The sequence below is a fragment of the Anopheles maculipalpis genome, chromosome 2RL (genome assembly GCF_943734695.1).
Source record: "Anopheles maculipalpis chromosome 2RL, idAnoMacuDA_375_x, whole genome shotgun sequence".
Taxonomy (NCBI): Eukaryota; Metazoa; Arthropoda; class Insecta; order Diptera; family Culicidae; genus Anopheles; species Anopheles maculipalpis.
This window is the reverse complement of record NC_064871.1, coordinates 47,698,819-47,725,938: the sequence shown is the minus strand read 5'-3', so window position 1 is coordinate 47,725,938 and position 27,120 is coordinate 47,698,819. Positions and strand designations below refer to the sequence as shown.

The 27,120-nt window shown below is 39.2% G+C and overlaps 2 protein-coding genes across 10 annotated transcripts in view; both read left to right on the top strand.

Annotated features, from left to right (window-relative positions):
• LOC126558057 (flotillin-2) overlaps positions 1-9,719 on the top strand; it is a 153,070-nt gene extending 143,351 nt beyond the window's left edge. The window contains exons 3-6 of one of the 3 annotated variants that reach the window (XM_050213993.1): positions 2,117-2,225; positions 8,600-8,952; positions 9,024-9,422; positions 9,495-9,719. In XM_050213993.1, the coding sequence (XP_050069950.1) occupies positions 2,117-2,225; positions 8,600-8,952; positions 9,024-9,422; positions 9,495-9,674 (1,041 nt within the window). In that variant the 3' untranslated portion in view covers positions 9,675-9,719. Of the gene's footprint in view, positions 1-2,086; positions 2,226-6,412; positions 6,497-8,599; positions 8,953-9,023; positions 9,423-9,494 lie in introns of those variants that run through there. The other 2 variants (XM_050213992.1, XM_050213994.1) reach the window with 2 other exon arrangements.
• LOC126558551 (annexin B9) overlaps positions 1-27,120 on the top strand; it is a 214,663-nt gene that overhangs the window by 187,451 nt on the left and 92 nt on the right. For 2 of the 7 annotated variants that reach the window (XM_050214582.1, XM_050214583.1), the window contains exons 2-6: positions 19,006-19,025; positions 21,674-22,156; positions 22,243-22,468; positions 22,561-22,742; positions 24,306-24,372. In XM_050214582.1, the coding sequence (XP_050070539.1) occupies positions 21,743-22,156; positions 22,243-22,468; positions 22,561-22,742; positions 24,306-24,362 (879 nt within the window). In that variant the 5' untranslated portion in view covers positions 19,006-19,025; positions 21,674-21,742 and the 3' untranslated portion in view covers positions 24,363-24,372. Of the gene's footprint in view, positions 1-18,995; positions 19,026-21,673; positions 22,157-22,242; positions 22,469-22,560; positions 22,743-24,305; positions 24,381-25,572; positions 25,634-26,065; positions 26,138-26,612; positions 26,698-27,120 lie in introns of those variants that run through there. The other 5 variants (XM_050214580.1, XM_050214579.1, XM_050214578.1 and 2 more) reach the window with 5 other exon arrangements.

Here is a 27,120-nt window from a genome sequence, read left to right as displayed (position 1 = left end):
ATTACGTTGATACTGAGCTTGTGCGCAAGATTTAGCTGCATTCATATGCCCGTCTTCTGTAAACATGTTTAAGCGACCTACGTTCTGTTCGTGATTTAGCTTACGTTCGTGTCCCTCTGCACTGCGTGAACTGTATTCCCTTGCACGGGATGTGCTTGTCCCATGTTTGTAGCCTTAGCTAAATATGTTTAATTTATTGTATCGTATTAATTGTACCTTTCATTTGTTTTCTTATTTATTTTTACAACTTTATTTTCTCCTTCTCTTTTTAGCTTTCACTTCGTAGCTGTTGTTGCTTTTCCAAATTATCTTAGCTTATTCAATGCCTTATTTCATACATACTTATTATTATGATTTCTATATTTCCCTATATGTTTGATTTTATATATTTTTATAAGAAAAAGAAATGAAAAAGAAATTAACATCCTTATTCAGTCGGTTATCATTCATCAGCCCCATACCCTTATGTTCCCTTCTGCCCACTCCCTGCCATCCTATCGACCCACTTCCCTGTCCTCTAAAAATCCTCTTATCCTAAATACCAAACCAACCTCAGCCCCTATTTCATTTCATCAAAACGCTCATCGCCAATATCCGTCACTATTTCCGTTTGGTTTCCTTTGTTCTCGACGAACCTTTCTTTTACTCCACCTCCACCCTAGAGATAGAGCTAGTGTAATAGATAAAACCAACCATCACGAGCATAGAGATCGAATTTCGAATTAGCAACTGCTAGAACGGTTTCGGTACTTCTGATACTTTTGCTAGCAAAGAATGATCTTATGATTTTTGGTTGTTGTTTTTTTCTTCTCTCCTTTCGTTGTGTGTTTAACTTTTCTTTTCCTTTTTACATAGAAAACAAAACGATCGAAAGCTAGACACGTTCAAGCAGAGTATCCTAGATTATTGGCTTGAGAACGGTATTAGCGTGCTTGCCTGAGGTTTCCGTTCGAATGTTTTTCTTTAGTTCGTGTGACCATACGCGTGCCATTGTGAGTTCCATAGCGATTCAAGGTGTGTGTGTGTTTGTTGTATAGTTTTGTTTATAATGGTTTTACACTTTTATGTTTCTTTTCGGTTAACATCTCAATAGAGCTCTGTGATACGTTCCTGCAGTGTACTTTCTATCGCTCCATAGCTCTTAGAACATGTCAACCGTTAGGGTTGCAAAAGCGTGCGTGTTACAAATTTATTAGTTTTCGTTCGAGTTTTGTTTTTCTATCATAAACCATGAAACACGTTTGAATGAGAAAATTTTTGGTTTCAAAGATTTTGAATGACATTTCGCGTTTTCTTCAAAGTGGTGTGCAAAAGATAGCAAATAGGAATGAACGGTCGTTGTACGCTTAGGTGTATTTTTGAAGTTAAAAATTAATAAATCGTTAGGATTTGTTTAAATTTTAATAGCCAAAGGATGTTTCAAATAAATTTAGTATCTTCCGTTTTCGATTTTATCTTTCAACAAAAATTCAATTTGCAATTAGTACTTTCTCCCCTTTGTTGCGCTCGCACGGTTTCAACTGATTCACCTGCCAATGCTCACAAATGAAGCTAAACTTCATTTCAAAATTACTTAAATGATCCTTGTTTTTGTCACACTCACAAAGCTGTCCAATGTTTGTTTAATTTTCTCGCAAATTTGGTTGTGAATAAAATATTTTGGTTTTCAAATTATTGTCTTGCCTTCTCTTTGGCCGTTGCATCAAATCTGGATGTTCACCAATCAAAAACACGATGAATTGATATTATTTATTGGTTTTTTGTTCCCCCTTCAAATTGGCACCTCAAATAGTACCCTCGCATTGTACCCACCCGGTGTGCACTAGAGCATAGTTTCAAACTAAAGATCGTTTACTGCAAGCCAAACCGTATTGCCTAAGAGTCATGCACACTCGAGCTTTGGATGTCTCAGTGGCTCGCGCGCAAAGAAAATTCACGATCGCGATCGAATAACTGTTCCCACCCTGACAAAATCGGATAGGATAAGAGGATCCTTTACCAAAACCCAAACGGGCATCGCGACGGATAGCTGTTTCTCATCCCCGACTGTGGTTTTTCTTTCTCGTTTCATTTCTTCTTCTTATAGATGATGAACGTCTATTATTTTCACCATCAGGCCGACGAGCTGCTGGGTACGGCGAGCGAACAATTTTTGGGCAAATCGGTGAAGGAGATCAAGATGACAATCCTGCAAACGCTCGAAGGTCACTTGCGAGCCATTCTCGGTAAGTGTTGGGATGGGAGTGTAAAGTGTTGACCGTAAGTTTTAAAGCATAAGTAGGGGGGAAATTAACAAAAGTATGCTGCTAAAATTTATTGTAGGTAGACAACAGTATGAAATGTAACAAAAAGCTATCGAGAACGCTAAACCACACTCTTAAATTCCTCTTTTACTAGACCTAATCCTTCTGTACAGCTTTTCCGTGCATGACGGTAGGGTCAATTGAGCAATGTATAATCCTATGAGACTCATTTTTTACCTCTCGCATCTGACACCAATGAGTAGTGGTAGCGTGCCTAGTCGAATACCGCCAATGTATTCATTCAGGCGTATGCACCGCAATGAATTTCACCGTCATCCATCTGTCTCCAGCTTAATGCTGTTCGTATTTCACAGCTCAACATAATAGAGCTCGAATGATCTGGCACATGGTTAGAGTGAAACCCATCAGAAAAGAAAACAAAAGCAGAACAGCAACCGTTAATACCATGCATATGGTGAAAATGGAAGAAGTTAAGTAAACAGTACAACTCAAACGAAACATTAAAGGAATCACCTTAAACCTTTTCTTGTGTCCCCCGAGTCCGGCAGTGGAATGACGGTCAGCCATCAGTCGGAAATGTAAAGTCACGTCCGCCAGAAAGTGCAGTAGGGTATAATTTGCGAAATTATCTTTCTTCTCCAGGCGTTGCAGTGCGCGCGAGTTGACAAAAATATTTGTAAACATTGTTCTAAAATCGAAGACACTTTATTTCTATGCACTGCTCAAAAATGAAAAACAATTATTTATGCAACTTTGATATCTTTGATATCTTTTTTTCTAATTTCGTTCGTATTATAGCAGGAAGTAATTTAATTAGTTACCACAGATATTTCCTTCTTGTGATTATCAATCGATTATCTTCCAAAACGATAGTCACACAATCAGTCCTCTTGACAAACTCCTGTAACAATCTATTTGAACCACAAGAACATATCCTTCCAGAGTAATGCTGATGCAACAATGCATTGCAAGTATGTAACCGGCATTACTGAGTGCCAATGTAGCTCAAGCTTCTCTCACAGTACCGGTTCACTAGCTAAGTTCGCTCACTCTGTCTTGCTTGCTCACTACGACTTGGCAGGGTTTGTAGGCTAGGTTTATCTAATTGCAGGTTGAAACCCTTCTGTGTTGAAACTCGATCTAAAACGGTAAAGTTCATGTCAGCAGTGCTTCAGAAATGTAAACAAAAGAAATTTTATAAATTATGATTGTACAACGTTGTTACAGGTTTATCAAAGTATTAGCTCGTCGAATGTTCCAAAAACGTTTCAATTTTATGATTGATTATGATTGCTAGACTGTTTGACAGGAGCAGGCTAAAATGTTTCAGATTCTCTGATTTTATAATCATCATAAACTCAGATCCTAGGCAGAGCTTCATATTCAAGATGGGCACGAGTGCAAATGTTTCCCTAGTCTTTATGTTACAATATATGTTGTTACACTAAATGTGACAAAGTCGGAAAACGTTCGTGGCGTCTAAAGTTAATGTATTTAAGATATCATACAACTCTATATTTTCTCCGCGTAACGCGATAACTAACTGTGTTCATTTTCATAAACTTCGATGGCCAATTTAATTTTTTTTAATGGTTAATTTGAAATTGTTATAATTTTCATCAGGTCGGTCCTCACACGGCAGGGCCAATTATCCAATCTCGTCTGGACTCTTCAGGTTTTAGAGCGAAAAAAAGAAGAAAAACAAGATTACTTTAATATAAAAGAATCTGTGTAAAAATGCTTTGTTCGAAAAACATAGTACACGAACCGAGAATGAATTTTTAAATTTTTGCATGAAGATCTTGGTTTACTTATACCGGTACCAGTTGTACCGTGACTTCAATGGTAAAAATAATATTTTGACTTAACGACCTTGGTAGGCTATGCCGGTCATGTAATGGCTTACTTGAATTCTAGCTACCACGTAGTTTGTCAGTCAGTCCTCACTACGGGGGAACGGTTCGGATGGAATTTGAACTTGAGTCCTTCCGTGTGAAGACCGGTAAAGTAGCCATATGTGAGTAGCTAACAATAAAAATCAAAATTAAGCTTGGTGTTTGAAAGATACCCGGAGAGCCCTGCAATCGTTGCAAGAAAGTCTTGTGCTTGTGCGGTAACCAGCAGCAGACGATTGACTTTTAGAGCCAGAATCGTACTCGCATTCACTGCGAACGCTCGACCAGCAGAAGCATCGTGATAAGTAGCGTTGACGCTCGAAGAAGTTCTCTTCTGCCAACGAAAACAAAGTACTTTCCAGTTGCGTCCGATTGCAATCAGCAACAACACTATTGTTTACGCATCACAACCGTGCGTCATCGAGTGCGTGTTTTTTTTTCTTGTGTTTACTATTTGGATTGTTTTCATTTGTGTTTTTCGATTAAGAAAGTGTTGTGAACTTTGTGTGTGGTGCGTTTCACTTAATCGTTCTGCAGATAAATGGTGCATAAAAACAACGACTTTTTTTCGTAATACAGTGATAATCAAGTCTAATGTGTCATCAACAGCGTGATAATGAAGTCTGAAATATGCGAAATGTATTTTTGGAAAGTTTGAATTTTTATACAAATTAAACAACGGTTGACTTAGTGCAGTTTAGCACATTAGCTGCCCGGCTTGCTAAAAGATTTGCAGCCTATGGTGGCCACCGAACGATGTTGCTCTTAACTAGTAATTATGCATCAACCTATTCGCAATTTAGAGCCTAAAGCAAGCTATAGATACAGGTTTTTCAAGTTACTTACCACAGCTACCATTGGCCACACTGCAATTGCACTGGTTAAATATGGATCAAAGTGAACTTCTTTACCTTGTAAAATTACCCCTTCAAATGGTAAAAATCGCTTGTCACGTGCAACTACCAAAAAGCCTCCTCACCTGTCCTAGCGACACAATCCTTGCAAGTATTGGCCTGGTTTCCCCTGTTCCGAAACTAACATCAAGTCACGTTGGAAGAAACGGCTAGGAATATCTATTTTAATCTACTGAATGACGGGTTGGTATTGATTTTTTGCACATGGTCTGCACAAACAACATTTTGACGTAGCGACCTCCTGTTGCATGCTTGAAGGACTTTCCTTGAAATCATTCCGATGCACAAACAAAATGTACTGCCCCAAACGAATGCGTTCGATGCAGCGTTTTAAAGGCAGAGGACCGTACAGTGTGATTTAAGTACTCAGTTGTTGATGATATCTCTCGGGCTATTTGATTGGAGTGCAGATAGCTAGTCTGGTCCAAGCTGGTTACGATAGCACACCTTTCCTCGTTGCTGATAAGACATTGCGACAAATCTTGCAGCAGAGTTGCCAACCATCAACAGTAAATTTTTGCTATCTACACATGATAAGCAAACAGCTGTATCGTTGAATTATTTAAGCGCTGAAGAAGACCACTTCTGATCTACTATCGCTTCAAGTAAGATAATTTTGGTGCAATTGTTAAATTGCCCTTATTTTAAACATTAAAATTGAACCCTCTTTTTTGTTAACTATCCATCGAGTGAACTGTTGGGTGAACCAATGGTCACTTCTTTGTCCAAGATAATAGGAAGGAAGGTCTGTTTAATCTTGAAGGAGGTAGTACATTTCCGTGAATTGATTACGCTTCCGCATAACGGGGGTGTAAATAGTATTAAAAAGGTTCCTGTCAGGGAAGCAAAAGACCATCGATAAACCGTTGGAATCAATAGTGACGAGTACTCGGCTACCAGTTCACGGTGATCTTGAAGGTCAGCTGTAATGTTTGGCTAGACGGGCGGTGTTGCAGTTTGCATTTGCCGCTCGCAGTAAGAAGACCTTTTTGCAAGCGTTGCACTGTGTCGCTTTGTGGCGGTATACCGGATAGGGCAGTTTAGATTGTACTGATCAATCTACTAGCTTCATATTAATCTCAAGCAACATGTTTTCTAACCCTACAGTTGAGTGACAGTAGTTTTCTTATAGTGAGCTTTCGATTACACAACCTCCCATAAATCGTTTTAACGATAAGAACAACCGTGAAGCATTTGTTCCGGTGCTCAAGTGAATAAAATAAAACCTCTCACGCTAGCGTTGTTTCATAAACTTCCCTCACGAGAGGGTGAGTGCAAGTGTTGTGAAGTAATTTAAGAAAAAAAGAAAACAACTTGAATCGTAGACTTTATACACAGTAAAGTTGGCGCAGATGGGATTCGTCTGGATGGGTATGCTGCAGCTGGGCATGATATTTGGCGCAACGTACGGTATTATTAAAAGGTAATAAAAAGTGTTTTCACTAAGGTACTTTGTAGTCAAGTGTGATTTGTTGTGATTTCGGTTGAAATACGTGCCCTTTTGTGTGTCATTGCGACACCTTCCTTTTAAGGTGATCGCTTTTAGAATTCGGATTTTTTTTTTCAGTATTACACTTGCACGTCAATTGCATCAAGGGTTGAAATAGCCAAGGGCAATAAAATAAATTCCCCTCAATTATATCAATAGCTGCTGCTCCACTCTGCCGCCCCCCACATTTGTTATAACTTCATTATGTATTGTCGACATACCGTGACTGTCGCTGTTGGAGGTGATGATCATTCAAGTTCATATTAATTGAGCACAATGTTGAGCCTCGTCTTGCAACAGTATCGTGTATTTAGATCATTGATTTTTGTTGTGATAAGCCCTACTGAAGTATGTATTTTTTGAATAGTTTTTAAATGTTACTATAATAAACTCAGTCGCCAATAGCCCTTTTCTTGTTTAAAGCTTCAAGAAGTCTTGGTGTGCCATTTCTGGATTCCTAGACTTTATTTTATCCATCAGGCTCGATTGTCAAGCCAGTAATTTTAGGCAGGACCGGGAATCGAGTTCCGTCTACTTTATTGACTATTCGGCGGCGATAAAACGAAGTATAGGTCAGCCTGCAATGACAGGCCAAGAGCTTTCATGGTTGTACAATATCTTGTTTTTATTATATTTGTCCATGACCAAACAAAATTAAAACTAAAACTTAAATTTTTATTTGACTGAACGGCCAGGCCGTGCTTAAACAAAAAAAAATTTTTTTTTTCGTGATTTTATTGCGCATACTATTTCCTATTTACTATTTTGCTAAACATATTTAATATCAACATGTGAAAAAATTGGATAAACTTAAAACTAAGCGGAATGGTGTCAAAATCGTTTAAGAACTTATAATGAAAATATTTATGCCTGCACAAAGAGATTAAAATTAGCAAGTCGGCCAGGCCGTTACATCCGAATAAAAGGGATTAGAATTATCTGTATTTTAAACAAAATTTATTCAATTATTTGTCAAAAAAACAAGAAATTCCTTTATTCGCCTCATAGTCATAGTTTGTATTATTTCATGCAACTCTAATTTATTATTTATCGATCTTTTTGTTTTGTGATATTGTTTGAATTTTTTTTTTTGATAAAAATGATTTTTTAATATACAACCAAACTGCTATATTTTTTTCGGGTTAGAATTTCTTATAAACAAACAGCGGCCTTCTTTTGCTAATGTCATGGTTTTTTTATTTTATTTTTCCCACAAATTTCAGTTTATATCAATCAGAAGTTCTAATACACTAGCGAATAATAAACGATGTTCAATTAACAACTTGCACTGTGAAAAATAATGTGCTTTGATTGGGTGCTTTGCATAAAAATCTTACCAACCGTGAGGACTGCAGGACAAATCAACACAAGAACGGCCCGGCCATACTGCTTTAATATGACCTTATTAAAAGTACCAATTTTCTTTTTGGCTTAACGACCTACTAGGTCACGCGGGCCATCGAATGGCTCACTAAACCTATTGATACCACGTAGTTGGATAAGCAATCCTCACTTCAGGGGAACGGTCCGGATGGGATTTAAACTTTGATCATACCATGTGCCACTACAAGATTATGTTAAATTCTAGATGTTGTATAGCGGCTTACTACATTAAATTTCACCACGTAGCACTGAATGAATGGTCCGAATGGGTTTCAATTTTCAGCCCTACCACGTACGACGTGGTACATGTAATAGCCATCCGCTACCGAACAACAAGACAAATAATTATTTAATGTTACATATATTATCTAACATTAATATTATATATTTAATATTAATAATTAATTCTATACTAATTGAATTAATATTAATAATTAATTCTATACTAATTGAATTAAGCTGTCTATTGGATTTAATTCTCTATTTTTAAGCAAAAACTTTATTGTCTTCTTTTAGTACGGCCAGGCCGTATTGATGAAAAGAAACAATAAATAAGGAGCAATAAATGAGGAAATGAAGATTTAACATAGCTATGTACATGAAATCAAACAACTTTGACATTAACAACTTTCTATCAACTCTTTCCACCTACAGGAACGCTTACAGTCGAGGAGGTATACAAAGACCGCGATCAGTTCGCGGCATTAGTGCGCGAGGTCGCGGCCCCTGACGTCGGCAGGATGGGCATTGAGATACTGTCCTTTACGATCAAGGACGTGTACGACGATGTCCAGTACCTGCAGTCGCTCGGTAAGGCACAGACGGCGAGCGTAAAGCGCGATGCTGATGCGGGCGTTGCCGAGGCCAACCGTGATGCTGGCATTCGGGAAGCCGAGTGTGAAAAGAGCGCTATGGATGTAAAATACTCAACCGACACGAAGATCGAGGACAACGCACGCATGTACAAGCTGCAGAAGGCAAACTTTGATCAGGAAATCAACACTGCGGTAAGCCATTTCTACTCGGCCGATATAAACCAAATACGACACTAATGCTCTTTCCTGCTACCCTTTTCTAGAAAGCAGAATCGCAACTTGCATACGAACTGCAGGCAGCCAAGATCCGCCAGCGCATACGTAACGAAGAAATTCAGATCGATATTGTCGAGCGTCGCAAGCAGATCGAGATCGAAACTCAGGAAATCAATCGAAAGGAGTGCGAGCTGTCCGCCACCGTAAAGCTGCCGGCCGAGGCGGAAAGTTACCGCGTACAGACGATCGCCGAGGGTAAGCGCACGCAAACGGTTGAAACGGCACGTGCGGAAGCTGAGCGCATCAAGAAGATTGGATCGGCGGAAGCGTACGCTATCGAACAGGTCGGAAAAGCGGAAGCGGAGCGGATGCGCATGAAGGCGAACGTGTACAAGATGTACGGCGATGCGGCCATCATGAATATCGTGCTCGAATCACTGCCTAAGGTACACGCGAACGCAAGCGAATCAGCGGAAAGACATGTTGTGCTAATTCATTTGTGTTTTGTTGTTCTACAGATTGCGGCGGAAGTTGCGGCTCCGTTGGCAAAGACCGAGGAGATTGTACTGATCGGTGGTAACGATCAAACGACGGGCGATGTAACGCGTCTCGTTGGCCAGCTGCCTCCAGCCATCAATGCCCTGACCGGTGTCGATCTATCGAAAGTGCTGGGAAAGATTCCCGGCGCAAAAGCATAATCAGACGACGGACGATGGATGCTGATGACTTCAGCGTAATGTGGTGTACGAAACCACCTACGCCACACGATCGACACAGACTACTAGGTAGAATAAGTACACCCTAGCGAACTACCAGATACATACACGGAAACACACAGTCTTACACAGACTATCCACTCGAAATTATTGTTTTCCTTCGTAACCCGTCGGTTAGGAGGAAAATTAGAAAAAAAAAATCGATCATTTATTTCGGTACCGGTAAAAACGAAACAACAAAATCGACCAGTCAATCTTAAAAGCAGCAACGTTTATAGATATTTCAATGATATTCTCCTAAAACACTCAGCATTACACTCTGCTGTTTATTTACAGCATAGTTTTATTGTTTCCTTTTTGTTTTTGATATTTCAATTTAGCTTTCACGGTTATGGGTTATTTGTTTTGATTTTTTTGTTAGTTTTGCAGTATCTGTTATTTAGCTTATATTTTACCTACTTGTTTGATAATCTGAGCTTTTAAATGTGGTAAGTAATGTCCTATTTCATCGATACATTCTTCAACAACATTCGAGTTCGGTGGTTGTTCACTTAAATATTTGCTTGAAAATATTACTGTATTGCAATCATGCTAGCAACCTATCCTTTGATTCAGGATATAAACCGGTTGGTTTGTCTTACTCATCCTTTTTTAAAATGGTTGTTGTCAACCTCCTTCTATTTCAACTATTTCGGCACCAATTTTACCCGAAGTTGCATGTTCAGCCCTTATTACGGCAGCAACACTCCGGATGAGATTACACCTCAACCTCAGCCTCGTCTAATATCTCACATTGTCACCGTAAATGAATAACGTTACTAACCATCCTTCCTAGTTAACGCAGTGTTTAATCTTTTTGGAATGTAGGTTTCTCCTTATTATTTCATATACTGCTGCTATATATTTGCAGTCAATTTATAATATCAAAAACTTTAGTTTAGTACTTTCCGGAAATGGGTTTTTTTTATATAAATTCTATGTTACTACTAACATTTCTTGGATTCTATTCGTATTAAGAGAGATTTCACTACTAACATCGATCTATATAATGGTGGATTAAGATTGTTGATTAATCAGCTGGTAGAGACAAACTGTTAACAAAACATCCGCTAAGTTTTACTTTGAATACTACATCCCAATCTCATTACACCAGCTTTTATAACGGATGTTTTACAAAACCCCAACCACGAAAACACCAAAGCAAAGCAAGTTATCTCCTTCAAAACGGTGTCGGCAAAACCACAACAGAAAACTGCGAACGTTCGAAGCACATGCGACTCGAGAATGCAAGGCGAAATAAGGAACAAAATTGTAGGTCTAAATTAAAGTCGAATGGGAAGCGCTGAACACGTTTTAGTACGATTTTGAAATTCTCGTTAGTGTGACATTTTTAGGCAAATTCCTTTTTGATTTATACTAGCAACATTTTTTTATAAAACGCGACTAACGAACAAAAACTACCTTCAAATAGGTTTGAAATTGATCCCCTCTTTCTCTCTTGACTCGGACACATAGTAAATCGATTACTTAGAACGAAACTCGTTTAAAGTTCATTTAGAGACCAGTGATGTAAGATTGTACGTATACTTTCATTTTGACTAAGGGCCATTTACAAGCAGTAAAGTGTCAAGACTTCAAAAAGTCCGTGGCGGTTAGAGGAGGCTTCTTTATACCTTAAAAACATTTTCGATTGTCTAACTAATTTTAGACAACAAGATTGCTATGACGATGAAGGGACGAAGTCTTTTGAACGGATTTTATCCTTTGAAGCCCCTTCTACGATCCTTGGATCAGGAGGCCTCTTGTACAAAGAGTTCACTTGTTAGACGGAGCCCCACGATCTGTACAGGTCTTTAGATGACTAGGTGTCTAGGTAGATGAGGCCCTATAGACTACGGGAGCCGTTTGAGGACTCTTGGTGTATGGTTAAACCCGCCACTGTTTACAAATCTTACACGTGCTGCTTTAAAGTGTCCAACACTGTTGCCTATCAATGTCTAAGTTGCTTTAAATAGCGGTAGTGAAACCGAGTAGAGATAAAATCATATTTACTAGCAAATCCGGCACTACCGGACCCCGATCTATTTTTCTCGCCCCAAACAAACAAATCACTCAGCACATAAGTCCAGATTGGTGGTCTCATGGTCTACTCACATCTGTATAAATCCATACGGTCACCTGCAGGTAGTAAACGAAACAAACAAAACCAAAACTAACACACAAAAATCAAACCTCGATTTTGAAAATGTATAATATATCAAAAGCAACAACAACTACAAAAAAAAAAAAGAAAAACATTTTTCTTCTTCCACCTTTTACCACAGCCAGCAACATCTAAAAGCGCTTCGTAAGATTCCTCTTTAAAATCAAAATTATAAAGCAAATACCCACTTTGGGGAGAGAAAATTAAAAAACCTCGAACAAAAAAAAAAGTTCATCCTTCCTGCCCTCCTTCCTGCCTATCTGTCGCGCTTGGTTCACTTCTTATTCCTTATAGAAGAAAAATAAAACACGAAAACAAAATAAAAATAATTAAGATCTAGTGGAACAAACGTCACGTAAACAAGCGAAAACAACAAAACCTAGAGTAATCAATAGCGAAAATGAGAAGAGAAATTCTATCGAACTCGTATAGCAGAAAAGGAAAAAAGCACTTGAAACAAATGAACAGAGAACAAAGAAACACAAATAAAACGAGGAGACAAAGTAGTTCAAAGATAAAGGAGAATACAAACAAACAAACAAAGTAGCAGCTAACATGTAGAAGAACATAAACAAAAGTGAAAGAATAACAAAAAGAGAAAACAAAAATTACACAGAAGAAGAAAATCAGGAAAAAGTGTATATTTTTTATACTCCTTATATAAATGACGCGTTTATTGAGAAGGTAGACAGATGTGGTGGCGAACAAACAAAACAAAATGAAAAAAAAGGGAGAAAACCAACACAACTGAACGCATTAAAACAACAACACAGCTAATAGTGCAACAATGTAGCAAAAGATGATAGAAATGATTTGTAGTTTTATTAAGTGGAAGCAGAAACAACAAACAAACGAACAAAAAGAGACAGAATCATTCATACAGTGCTTAACAAAAAGGACGAATACAGAAGAATGTAGTACAGCAATTACAAACCAACATTAAAGAGCTATTTATTGTGTTGCTGTCAATAATTGAACATTTGAAAACTACACACACACAGTGATGGAGGTTTAGTTTTGTCTTTATTGTTTCTATACGTTTACAGGCACATTAGCGCACATTTAAGGGCAAAGTTTCACTCTCTTGTGCCGAATTATTTTCAATACCACTATACCAGACCAGACACAACCGAACGAACCGTGTGTTCACTTACGATTGCATTTAATGAGCCAACTAGTCGAAAGCTCAGTTAGATATCAATAGATTAATCCACCCAGTGTCCCGAATCGTTTTCCGGTTAAATTTATGTCACCACCCATGTCTCTTACACTACACAGTAAAAGGTGAAACTAAGTGCTTGTGTAAAAATCAAATGTAGTGATGTGAAAAAAGCTCGAAACCAGATCGAACGACGAAAATGAAATCAATAAACAGTAAAAGGTTACCACAACACGAGCAAGAGATGAAATGAGGGATGAGAATAATGAAGAAACACAGAAAAACTTGAAAGGGAAACAATTATAAAAGTGAAACAGAACAAGTAAACCGTACAAGAAACGGTTCGAATAAAAGGTAATGATAAAAACGGCGGCATTAATAACAACCGAAAAAAGAATGCGTACTAAACAAAACATGTTCTAACACAAATTATATTATTTCCACATAAAAATGTATCGTACTTTAGCACATTAAGGCCACGCGAAAAACAAAAACAAACCAGTATGTTTTACTGTACACCACGCTACGAACATGGCCGATGCGCTGAACAAAAAAAAAACGCAAAACCGCGATCGAACAAACGAACCATTTTCTTCCCTTTTTTATTTCCCTGTTTTATGTCTTCATGTACACTAAAATTATCGGTTGAAATGCATTAAATGTGCTAACAAATTATGATGATTGAAACGACATCGTCTAACAGAAAGAGAAGTGTTGCGGTTTACGCGAAATTGATCCAGTGAAAGCATGTATTGCACACCACATACACAAAACAAACGCCTTTCGATAGGGTTAACAAAACAAATGGAACAGAGAAGGAAGAAAAATGAAACAAGAAAAGGGATAGAAAAATGCACGATTAGAAAACAAAACAAATGTGCGTGCGTACAAATGCGAAAGCAAGAATGTAAACATGTACATGTAAACCACGAAAACAGACCTACTTTTTCACATTCGTCGACGTTCACATCACGTCCACCAAAAAAAAAAAACAACCATAACATCACACTATCTCTTTAGGCTAGAACAGAAAGCTCCTGTTTCATTAGTAATCTCGAACTAGAGTGTCATGTAATTATTAATGCTTGAAGGAGACAAAAGGGACGGCATAAAATGTATGTGTGTGTGTATTATTGTATGTGCGCCTTTTTTGCGATCGGACACCATCACGCGTATTCCCTCTTCTAAACGGTACCAGTTTGTTAAATCATTCTAATTTAAGCGTGTGCGTGGAATTTAAGAGGACGATCGCGACGAAATGCACCCCATACACAATAACCACGAACAAACCACAACCAGAACAACAGCCACGTTTAGCTGAAGAACAGTGTATATGATGAAGATGATGATCCTGTTTCTGATTTCAATAAAGTATAACTGAAGCGATCAATAAATGTAAAACGTAAGTGGGGTGTAGTTTTTCATTTATTTTGTTTTTCTTTTACAATTTTAATTTCATTTATGAAAATTAACTGCGTTTTATCGCTAGCGTTTCGTATGTATTCCATGTACCGCGACAGATGGCGCCATCTATGGGCGAGTAGCAATACTAGTGCAAATCATTTTCAAAAATTTGAGAGAGAGGCGAAAGTAGTCATTAAGACTCAGAGCCTCTATAAATAAACGAAAAAAATAATTTCAAAATGAAACATTCAAATCCGAGGGTGCGGGTTGTGCTTCTTCCTGCCTTTTTCCTTTCTTTCTTCCTCCTTCTTTCTTCTTTTGTTCCTTAAACGTTCTTCTTTTGTTCTTTTAGTTTGAAGAAGCTTAAAGACTACGTTTAATTTAAAGGAGATATATTTTCTTTTATATTTATAAATATTGTCTTTAATTTACTAATTAATTTATTTATTTGCTTGCATACTTGAACTAGCACACACACACGCTACACATTTGTTACATTAATAGAAAATCTACATTAAAAACAACTTAATTAAAAAAATAGTTATTCTCTTTCAATGATTGTGATGCTAAAGCATAAGCATGTAATTTTCATGTTTGCTTAACTGTTTTGAAAGTGTTTATTTCAGTTAATCTTTTCATTATCTTCATTCAAATATTTTTTATCATTCTTCTTATTTCATGTCTCATTATTTTCTCTTTCTCTCTAATCCCAAAGCAAGAATTGTTGTAATGAACTTTTTTTTTTTTTAATTTAATCAAGTCAATTGGAAACACCAATTTTACATTTGTTTTAACATACACATGTGTCTCGGCAACTTGACACCTGTAAAGTAGTTTTCAGTTAATAAGTTTACCCTTAACACATCAAACAAATTTCTGTCCAAACAATAGGGCAGAGCAAGATCCCTCAAAATTCATGTAAAACCGATAGAAAAAAGCCCAAAGATTACTGGTTTTCCGCACTGTAAAAGCTCCACTACTCACTGTCAACACGCGCGAGATGCTACTCACACATCACATTGGTTCAATTTTTTGTGAGCAACAAATTTACAATCACACCGCGTGAGTGTCTCACACGATGGGTAAGATTCTGCGCTCTAGCGATACGTCTAGTACGCGCGTGAGCTCACTAAACCCTTAACGATTGATGCTTATGTTTTCAAAATAATTTTGCGAATCGACTTACTGCGAAAGCATTAAATACAGCTAACTATTATTTGTACATATCAATACAAAGTCACAACACGTTCTTCAATGCGTGTTGATATAATGAATTTAACACGAATTCCTTATGCGATACGAAATGACTCGTAGTGGAGGGAGATCTTGCATGATTCGTGATCGTATAAACACAAATACGGACGATGACGAACGTTGTCCGCATCAACAGCAAATCAAGGTAGCGACGTCATATTACTGAACCATCAGCATGAACCATTGTGCTTATTAAAGATGCCTTTTACAACCTTCACTTCGTCACCGGATGAATCATGTAGCAGTTCTACTTAAACAATAGATGATTCAAAGGGAGATGTTGGATGTTTTTCATACTATATCCATGTACTGCTCACACACACTTTTGAGCCGGCCAAAATAAGGTCTTGCTCATGCACAATCTGCTTCCGACTTCCACCAAGCTTTTGCACTTATGTGCATTTAATCGTGGATAAGTCTTTTTTACGATCTTAAGCCAAACCCCGGCCACCCAAATATATCTTTTTTTATCTCCCTAACTCAGTAGATAAATGATTTCTATTTATTTAGAGGTACTGTCTCCCAGGCAGTAGATAAATGTTTGTGGTTTGAGAAAAAGCATACGAATTGCTAAAGCTCCAAGCTTAACAGTATCGTGAGACTATTTGTTCACTGTGTACTCAGAGGAATAGTGGGTAAAAAGCAAAACTTTAACAGGACACTTAAATTATAAGCTCTATGCGTTTTATTTTTGCCATAATGGATAGTAATACTAGTTGTTATAAAAACACAAAATTATATTTTAAATTCACACACAGCAATGTAGCAAAAGGTAAGCTTAACCAAAATAATTCGTACTTTAACATTCCAAAGCAAAGAATAAACTCGTGTTTCAACTTATTAATGCATAGCAAAATATTTTAAGAGAATTAACAAGATTTTACTCAATTTAGCATTTAAAAATCTACAATTTTTTAAATATTTTACCCCCCGCTTGATGTGTCACTGTGTCGTGTTGTTCGTCAGGCACACCAACACACCTTGAGAAGTGAGAAGAATTAAAGAGGGCACCCGACCGAGTTCGCTTATGTGAGATCCATCGGTGAAAAACAAGTTCAGTTGCACTAAGTTCGTCGTTGCGTTCGGTTAGTATTCCGTTGGATAAAGAGTGTTTGCGGTACGCTTTAGGGTATCACTTGTTTTTTTACATAATTTTAGTTTGTTTTCCGTTGTTTTATATAAGTAAAGTGTAACTAAAACAGTGTGGTGTAGTTCGGTGACTTTGGCAGAAGTATTTTTCTTTAGGAGGAACCTGTTTAATCTTTTTTCGATATGGGCAAACAACAGTCCAGTAATGGACACGGTGGCCGCTTGCAAAAATGCCGGTTATAGCCGGTGGAAGAAGATATGGAAGAAAAAGAGAAACCAAGGGAAAAATAATCTGCCATCCAACAGTCTATATGTGGCGTATTTGTGCGATCGTATTGGCAACAGTGTAGCGGTGATTCCAAAATTGAACGCCAGTGCGTTTTTTTTCTCTTTCCATTCCCTTTGCTGATGGTGCGCATCAAACAACTCGTTTTGCCAAAAACGCACACAGAAGAGACAGCAAAAATTAAGAAACCTCACGCTGCCGCAATGAAAGAATTCTTTCGCTAATGAAACGACGAGAACATCGCAGTCGTGTGTTGGGGTCAGCTTTCGGGGTTGATCATTGATGCTGTGTGTATTGTGTATTGTGTGTTACGGCTTGGTCTTTTCGCATGTTACGACCGTACACCAACACGGTGGAACCAGAATTTGATTGCCGGTAAATCTGTATGGCAGCATCGTAAAGATTTTGCCACTGTCAGCCAACCAGTGCCAGTGTGTAATAGGAGGGCAAATAAATCAACAAAGAAAAAAAAACGGCCTGAATCTTTTCCCAGTTGCCAAGCTAAATTTAACGATGATATGTGGTTTCAGTGCTCACTTTACATACTTTCTTTCCTAAAACACACCCATACACCCACAGCTAGTCGGAACTGAGGAAACACTTTTTTTTGTAGTGCTTTCTCCGTGCCACAAACACTCGGCAAGTCGGTGTAACGTTTCACGTGTCACGTGAAATGAAGATCAGAAAGGGAGTGGTTCTTAGCTGAAGAGACCACAGGCTTTTGGATTCCACCACCGATCGGAGAATGTAAATATACAATCCGTAAAACAGATGTTGTTTTATTATTAGCTCGGATTGTAATTTTTCCAGTACCCACATGCGATCGAGTGGAAGCCGAGCGAGCGATCGTAGTTTTTCAAAGATTTTTCCTTCCACACTGAAGCCATATTACATTGAGCAAAGCAAGTTCAAGCGATCGGTTGTGTGTAGGTAAGGTGTAAACCATGTACACAATTAGCACATCACGAATACAAGCGCTCGGCATGATCGTTGTAGCGCGACAACTCACCAAGAGGGATGAGATCATCCGTGTTCCGCGCATGCATCGAGCTTGGGACCATGTTTTGCGCCACGAAGAAATTCGTTTAGTATACTTTTGTTAGTTACTTACTTAGTTAGTTACTACACTGGATAACAAATTATCTATTCCTATGCGTGATGAGTAGACACCTCTACTTATCATTATTCACTACGCACCGTTATTCCAATTGCCCAACTCTACCATATCGATTTCGATTCCGAAATGAGAAAAAAAACAGTATATTACTCTTTAAAAGAGTGCGTGCCGGATAATACAAAGACGGCCGCCGACTCACTCGACCCCGAGACACCTCCTCAAGCGACCCAATCACGTGGGCGGAAAGTGTGGGAAGTGTGGGCTCACGTTGAATGATTATACGTGGGTCCAGCAGGGGGGAGGTGGCCTCCCTGCTAATGCATTCTTCTCTCGCATTACAATGCACCAAACGCCACACAGACGTATCTCCTCACGTAACGCACCCTGCTTCATGTCGTTTCCCATTCCGCGGACTGCGGGAAAAAAGAAAAACCCTTCGCTCCAACCTCATTCTCACATTCGGTGACGCTCCAAAGCACACACACACACCCAAAAAAAAACCTGTGGACTTCAAAAGGCAGAGAGAAAGTCAAGTGAAATTTTTCACTGAAGGTTTTAAGGGGTTTTTTTTTTTTTTTGATAGCCAAATAAGCTCTAAAACTACTGCAACTACTGCTGCCAGCATATATCGTGAGCTGGAATTGTAGCATAAAATAGCGGAAAAACATTTCGAATTTGTTTTTAATTTTCTCTTTTGCGTATCTTTTTACTTCCAGCTATCGGCTACCGTTTTTTAAAGCTACCTCCCTTTCAAGTGCGGTTGATTTTAGTACGAAGCACTCAACCCCAAAATGAGCTCGTCGCAGTATTATCCATTCCAAGTAAGTATTGAAAAATGCATTCTGAATTGAATCATCTTAGCTAAGGTAGACGCGAAACGGTCGCATGATTGCAGCTTGCATTCTTGCATCACAACCATTAGAGCAGTGTAGAGCTGATACAACTTGTTTGTGGTTACGTTCTCAACGAGTGCGACTAGAGAATGAATGCAAGCTAAATGCATGGTGGCGCATACCGATACACTTACAGCAGTGGTTGCACACATATAGCTATCGATTGTTCGAACCACTCACCCACATTCCACTTGTTCTCAAGAACTCCATCTACTTGCTGCATGAAGCAGTATTGTTCATCGAATAATTTTCGACAGTTTAAAATAGACTGTCTTACAATTAAGTATGGACCTGTAGAGCCGTATAAACCACCATCGTTATCAGCGTGCCAAAACAATCACAGCAGATAGCAATAATGAAATTGGGAACAGCTGATTCGCAATCGCAATCTTTATCTCTTTTAGTGATAACGAGCATCATTCGTCAACAATTGCATTACGCTCAATTGAATCATTGGAAAAATCTATCGTGTTTGTTGAGGAAACAATTCAGTCAAGCCCTTTTTACGCTAAAAATGTCTCGGTAGTTTTATGTTTCATCTTGATGAACAAACCATTCTTCGTGCATGACATCACCAACGACACCCTAGGGCATTTGTGCCTTTGCCCTCTCATCATCTCTTCGCCTTGATGGCATAACGTGATGCGGCGCATAAATCCGGTCGAAACCGGAAGAAAAGCATTAGCAATTGGGGTGTGTGTGTCCTTGTACTACAGCGGTGTTTGCTGGTGGTGTGTGTCTAGCCAGCAAGGCGCCAATTTCCTGATAGAAGTCCCCACTTACGCTAAGGTTGGCGTTGTCATGTTGGGACATCCCATCATCCAAGGTTTTGTCTTGCGCTTGATGGGTTGCGAGTGCGATCGTAAAGTTAACTGCAAAGGAATGGGAATGGATTTTGGAACAACACAAAAGGTATTAATCATGAGTAACAGGATAAATAATCAAACGTTTGCTGTTGATTTTAAATATAAATACAACAAGCAACATATTTATAAATATTGTCCATTGTACAGTCGATGAGCTTAGGTTTTAAATTCCAGCACGTTTTGTTGAATCGCGTCCACAACGGCCACCAAGGTCGATGAATGAATCATCGTTTATAATTTTGTACCGTGTATCATTCACAGTAAATCTATGACGAAGCCGCTAAAAGTTACAGCATCAACGCATTCTAAACCTAGTCAACTAACTTTAGTTAGGGGGTAGTGAATTCTAACACCAGAAAAAATGTGCTGTTTTTGGTCTATGTCTATGTCTCATGAACTTCTGGCCACACTTGAAAACTGTACCGCCTGTATGATGTTTCCAATTTTTTTCGTTTATTATACAAATATCACTGTCTTATATTCAATCAAACTTGAAACCCATTCCCACCCTGGTTGAAACCTTGAACATGAACTACCTCATCAAACTACGACATTGACAGTCGGCATTACATAAATCCGTTATCAAACAACAACACAAACATGCAGTGAGCTGGAACAGTTCCTGCTGCCTTCACAGTCATTCGCATGTAAGATCAATTAAGTTACCAAAGGTTTCCGTGTTGTCTTTTAAAAAACACACACACACACACACAGGAAATATCCTTACTACATTCGGTTTCACCACAACAAATCATCCAAATCGTGTGACCGAGCGAAAAATGGCTTTGTATCGATTATTTCTGGACCCGCGGGGCTGGGCCTACCTTTAACCTCCTTTCATATGGTGGTACAATAATGTGGGTTTTATGATAAGCCCAATCAAAGAAAGCAAGCACGGGGAGAGAAAGTGTGAATGATGAAGGTTAGCGGAAATAATCGATATCACACGCGCCATCCTTTTATGCGGTGTGAATGTACATTAGAAGGAACCGTGTGAAGGTCCACCGGAAACCTAACTGACCTCAAAACGAAACAGTCAATTCAGTAGTGATAGATGGTAGTAACCAATTTGTGGTAGTAAAATATTCAGCACTATGGGAATGAGTAGTAAACCTTCGAAGGTGATACCAGTTTTCATCGTATCTTAGTCAATTTTAGTAGATCGAATTGAGTGTATTGTACTGCCCAATGACTAGATCCTTTTGGATAACAAAAGACAACCTTGCTCAAAAAGGACGATTACGATCGTTAATCATTATCGTTGTCATGCAGTGTGCAATTGTGACGAGCGCTACGTAATGGAAACATTCCATCAGAATCCATCCGCGTACCGTAGTGAATGTTTTTTTCAATCTAAAAAGATTAATGAAACTCACAATGATTTGCCAAAAACTGTGCAGACACTGAATAGTTCCTGCAGCCAGCTCATGCAAAGGACACGCGTTATGTTGCGTGGTCCACGCCACGCAGGTTGCTCCAGTGGGTATTTGTACGATCAGTTTGACTCGCTAGGCAGCGTGTCCGATTCGTCCGAGGAGCAAGAGGAACAAGAGTACGTTGAGGTACCGGTGAGTTGAAGATAAGGACTCATTAGGATAATTAGTAGGAACTTCTCTAGTGAGTGAATTGTAACGTGCTGTAAAAGAACCATTCCCTGTAGACTTCCATGCTAATAAACTTTAACTAACTTCTACGACTTCTTCCTCCCAGTGCACACCGACCGTCTACCCGGCCGATCCGTTCGATGCGAACGAAGATGCGGCCACGCTCCGTACCGCCATGAAGGGTTTCGGTACGGACGAGAAGGCCATCATCGAGGTGCTGGCACGGCGCGGTATCGTGCAGCGGCTGGAGATCGCCCAAGCGTTCAAGACCTCGTTCGGTAAGGATCTGATCAGCGATCTGAAGTCGGAGCTGGGCGGCAAGTTTGAGGATGTGATACTGGCGCTCATGACCCCGTTGCCGCAGTTCTACGCCAAGGAGCTGCACGATGCCATCTCGGGCATCGGTACGGACGAGGAAGCGATCATCGAGATTCTATGCACGCTGTCGAACTATGGCATCCGGACGATCGCCGAGTTTTACGAGCAGATGTACAACGTTTCGCTCGAGTCGGATCTGAAGGGCGATACCAGTGGAGCGTTCAAGCGGTTGTGCGTGTCGCTGGTGCAGGGTAACCGTGACGAGAACAATGTAAGTGGTTGTTTGAAGATGTCGCCCCGTACGGAGTGTGTTGTTATTGTACTGCAATGCCTGGGTTCTTTCTTGTATGGTTTTAGGGCGTTGATGAGGGTGCAGCTGCCGCTGACGCACAGGCACTCTTTGAAGCTGGTGAGGGCCAGTGGGGCACGGACGAATCCGTGTTCAACCAGATTCTGGTGACGCGCTCGTACCAGCAGTTGCGTGCCGTGTTTGACATCTACGAGAGCCTTGCCGGTCACACGATCGAGGATGCGATCAAGCGCGAATTCAGCGGTGCTATCGAAGAGGGCTTCAAGGCCATTGGTAAGTGTCGCCTAGGTGTGAAAAGATACAAAAAAAAAGTTGGAACTGATCATTATTTATGGTCGATTTTCTACACTCTTTTTCTTAAACAGTGCGTTGCGTCCGCTCGAAGGTTCAGTACTTTGCCAAGCGATTGCACAACTCGATGGCCGGTCTCGGCACGAACGATAAGACGCTGATCCGTATCATCGTAAGCCGCTCGGAGATCGATCTGGGCGATATTAAGGAAGCGTTCCAGGAGATGTACGGCAAGTCGCTCGAATCGTGGATCAAGGTACGTGTGATTTCGTGGCTGTTTGTTCTACGGCCTCCGTAATATATATATAACACACCCCCTTCCTTCATCAAACACGAGATCAAACTAACGATCCCTTACTGTGTGTTGCTCACCCACCTTCCACCACATACCAATGACATACCAAGTTACACAAACTCATCATCATTTTGTGACGTTGTTAACCCACGAGCTACAAAACGGGCCTTATTACGCCATCAGCTTGGAGTTGAACGCACACTTCCAAATTGCTCTACAATATCACCTTCTTTTTCTGCGATACGATGGAAATGTGTAGATAACAGATCATGTAATGATAATGTCGCTTAACAATCCAAACAAACAAACACTTTCATATCTCTTTCGCCCTATATTTGTTCAACCAACGAGTATTTTCGTATTTTTCGAGCAAGCAAGCACATCAACAGCGAGTATATATGAATGCTGTAGAAAGCTGTTATTCAATGTTGAAAGCATATTTAAATTCTTTAGTTCTTTTCTTTTTAAATACAATTTTTTTCCAAATATCGATTGCGATCAGCATCAAACCGTAGTCCTCTAGTCGTCTAGTTTATGTTATATGTTTTACTCTTCATGTATAGATCGTTTAGAACTTTTGCTTCTTTGCAACCTTAGACTTCATCACCCAACTGAAGAATCGTGTGTTTGTGCGTGTGTGTTTCATTTCCCCATTGGCAAAATATTGTGTATAGAGTAACATTTTCTTGATTTTTTTTCATGACCTCCACACCTCTTTGAAGCAATAATGTATTATTAAGCTTTGTGACTGCGCCCTTCTCCAAAATGCCCATTTATTGCTTATTGAACAAACGTATGTTAGTGTTGTGTCATAGCGCTACTGACCTTGGCTCGATCACTCAGCTCACACGATCTACCAGAGGTAGATCTCACAGATCTACCAAAAGCTTTCGCTCAATAATCTGAGACTGTTGTGATCAGCGTTCGGCAAACTTCTCTAAGCAAAGAGTTTAAAATATACCATTAATATAGACGGTGGATAAGTTTTGAAGAGCTTAGTGTAGAGATCTTAAATTCAATGAAAAGTTCCTTCTAATTTCGTATCAACCAGAACCTGGAGAGGTTTTGGCTAGCCACATTGTTGGCTTCGTTGGAATGATTGTTTTTTCCTTGATTGAGCTGAATATTCACTTTAAACTACGGAATACGTAGGTCCGGGTTAGCTTTGCTTCCCGGACATGAACATTTTATAATGAGCTGTTATATTATTAACATGCAAAAGTGATTTTTATAGCGAAAACTTTCATAAAACAAAATAAAATCAATATGAAATCGGCTAAGAACCACAACCAAAGCTGCAAACAGCCGCACTTTGCCGACCATTGCTGGGCTAGTTTAATAATAGTTCCCTGTTGAAATAGAGCTTTTGGGCCAACATTATGGGAGCGAGTGCAAGCTAAAAAAAAACTCACGGGTCAGCACTCATTCAATTGTTTGACACAACACTAAGGCATATGTTACGTTGCTACTGCTACTACAAACCACAAAAAAGCCGTTTCACTACTACTGCTGCTGTTTTTCCAGGGTGACACATCGGGCGATTACAAGCGTGCTCTGTTGGCTATTTCCGGCTACCGGTGAACGTTTTACCGTTCTTAATGCGTTCTATAATGCCAACAAACACCTCACCTCAATATATGCGAATATCTCGACGACGATAGGGTGTTCTATTGTATTCTATCACCCAACACTGCGCCAACACACACACACATCGATTCTACCGATGATGATCTTAATTGTTACTACAAAAAGATAGAAAAAGAAACCCCAATTTACCAACTACACACCGAGCGTCCTCCGCTCAGAGCTTACACAAGAAAAGGTTTTAGGGTCTAATTTTTATTAGCTGTTGTACTATGAATGCATCACAAAAAGAATACGGTCGCCAAAATACATGCGACACGCAATCTCATACACAAGTAATATAAAACATCATATTTTAAACGCTATCTTTCTCTCTCTCTCTCTCTGCGTGTGGAGCTTTCGTCCGATGAAACTCACACCACGCGTCATCTCAAAAACCACCGTCAATTCCATAACACAGAGCAATCGTTTATTCTTATTACCACTAAATAGTCTACACAAGCAAACACGCCGATTTGTTTCTTTTTTAAATTTATACCTATTGTGCCTTGACGAAAGGAAACCCTGCCAATTGTGTACACTAGCTTAAAAACAAAATGCCACAAAACGAGTAGTTTGAGCACAGTTTTCTTTGAATTTTTATCCATTTGTTCTCTGGTTCAGTAAGTTGATATGTATGTAAGTGTGTTAGTTATGCAAAAATTATTATCATTCACTGCGTAGTAGTTCTGTACTGGTTTCAATAAATCTTAATTAAAAAAAAGAACTTTCAAACACTTCATCTTACGGTTGTTGATCGTGAGATTAAAAGGACATATTTTCTTTTTTTTTTGTTTTTGGTTTTAAAAACTTTTATGCATTTTAGGACCTATCGGGATTGTTGATGTTGTTTCGCTTTCTTTCTATTCATTTATTAATAACAATCACCAATCGTTTTTGTTTTTTTCTGTAGTAGCAAACCCACAGCGCATGCCTCAAACTTTTATGTGTACTAATGTAAGCTTAAGGCAAAAGCTTGTTTTAACGTTTTAAAAATTGCCCCTTAATGTACCAACAGCTAACCACCAACACTTAACAAGAGACCTTTTTATATTGAGTGTGTGTGTTTTTTTCTTCTCTCTTTTTCTCTCTCATTCCGTTTTTTTTTTTACTATATCATCCCCCATGTTTTGTGCGTGGCCACATACATTGCCCAACCCCAACACAGGAGGATCTTGGAGGCGATAATGCTAATTTGCTGTACCACTTGGCTGCTTACTAAAAAGCAAAAACAGAAAAAACACATTCCCCAATTGCTCGCGTTTTTTTATGTTGTGGATCGTTGTGGCATGGTTATGAAGCGTGTGTGTGTGTGGTTTGATCTTCATATGATTTTCTCAATCATATGATCGAGCTATCCCCCTTACACGCCCCACCACTAAACTTACTTATCAGATAAACAACGCGCTTAGCTTACTTGCTGTACACGTTCATTATCGTATCACGTGTCGGATGGGAAATTAAGATAACTAGCACGGTATTTTATGGTATATTATATTGCACACCACGCCTTTACCACGACTATATAACGTCCCTCCTTCGCCTTTTGCAGTGCCTTTGCCTTAGATGTGTGTTTTTTAATGAAAGGTTTACGAGATTCGCCCAATATTTCTCATCCTGTCTGTTGGTTTTTCGGCCCAAAAAAAAAAACTCTTTCGCAGGAAGATGTCGGTGGGGACCTGGGCGATCTCCTGGCTACGTTGGCCTCGTTCTAATAGTATACGCGCCACGATATACGATGTAGTAAGCTGCACAAATTATGCATTTGAAAAAGGAAATAACCAAAACAGGGGGCGGCACACAGCCAAAGCAGCACCACCACAGGGAAGTTGCACAACAAGCGCGCAACTTTTACATTTTAACGTCCATTTAATTCGTTCAGCAAGCGCGAACACAAAAACAAGTGTTATTAATTTATATCTTTTCCTTTGGTTCATTGTGATGTTAAAGCAATTCACTCCAGCTATTGGATAAATATACTCGTTGTTGTTGTGTAAATCATCGATGTTTTATGATGTTTTAAATAAAATGTGAATCATAATATATAGGACAAAACATCCCCTATCCGGTTTGTGTGGTTTGGCTTTACCAATTAGGCCCATTTAAAATAGTTAAACCAAATAACCATCTAACCAAACCAAACCAACCTTAACGTGCCCACCGAATCCAACTTGTTCTCAACTCTTACACTATCTCTCTCTCCTTTAGGATGATATTGGAAGTGATCTAGGCAATTTGCTTGCTGAAATTGCCACTTATTAAACCGGTCCCACCACCACCCATCTCCAGCTCGTATGCCAGTGCACTAACAGTATGTGGCGTTTCTGTCCCCCTTTCGAATCTACTCTGCTTCACTAATCACAACGCAAACGGTGAAGCACTACTTGCACGTGCGTGTGTGTCTGTATGTATGTCATTGCAATACGGAAATGCGTTAATACTCGTTGGTTGTAATACAAACATAATTTATGTACAAAAACAAAACAAAAACAGAACCACACAACAATTTCTCCTTTTCACTGCGGTGGCTTGCTTGTGGCGTTTGCGATCCGTCACGAAAATAACCCCTCCATCGCAAAGCATCTCATTTTCCCCGCATTTTGTTGATGCCCAATAATCGTAGAACAATATGTATCACAGTTGTTGCTGCTCCGTCCCTTGCCTTTTTAATGTATAGGTCTCTCGCCGTTGTTGATGTTGATCGAGCTCTCCTCCT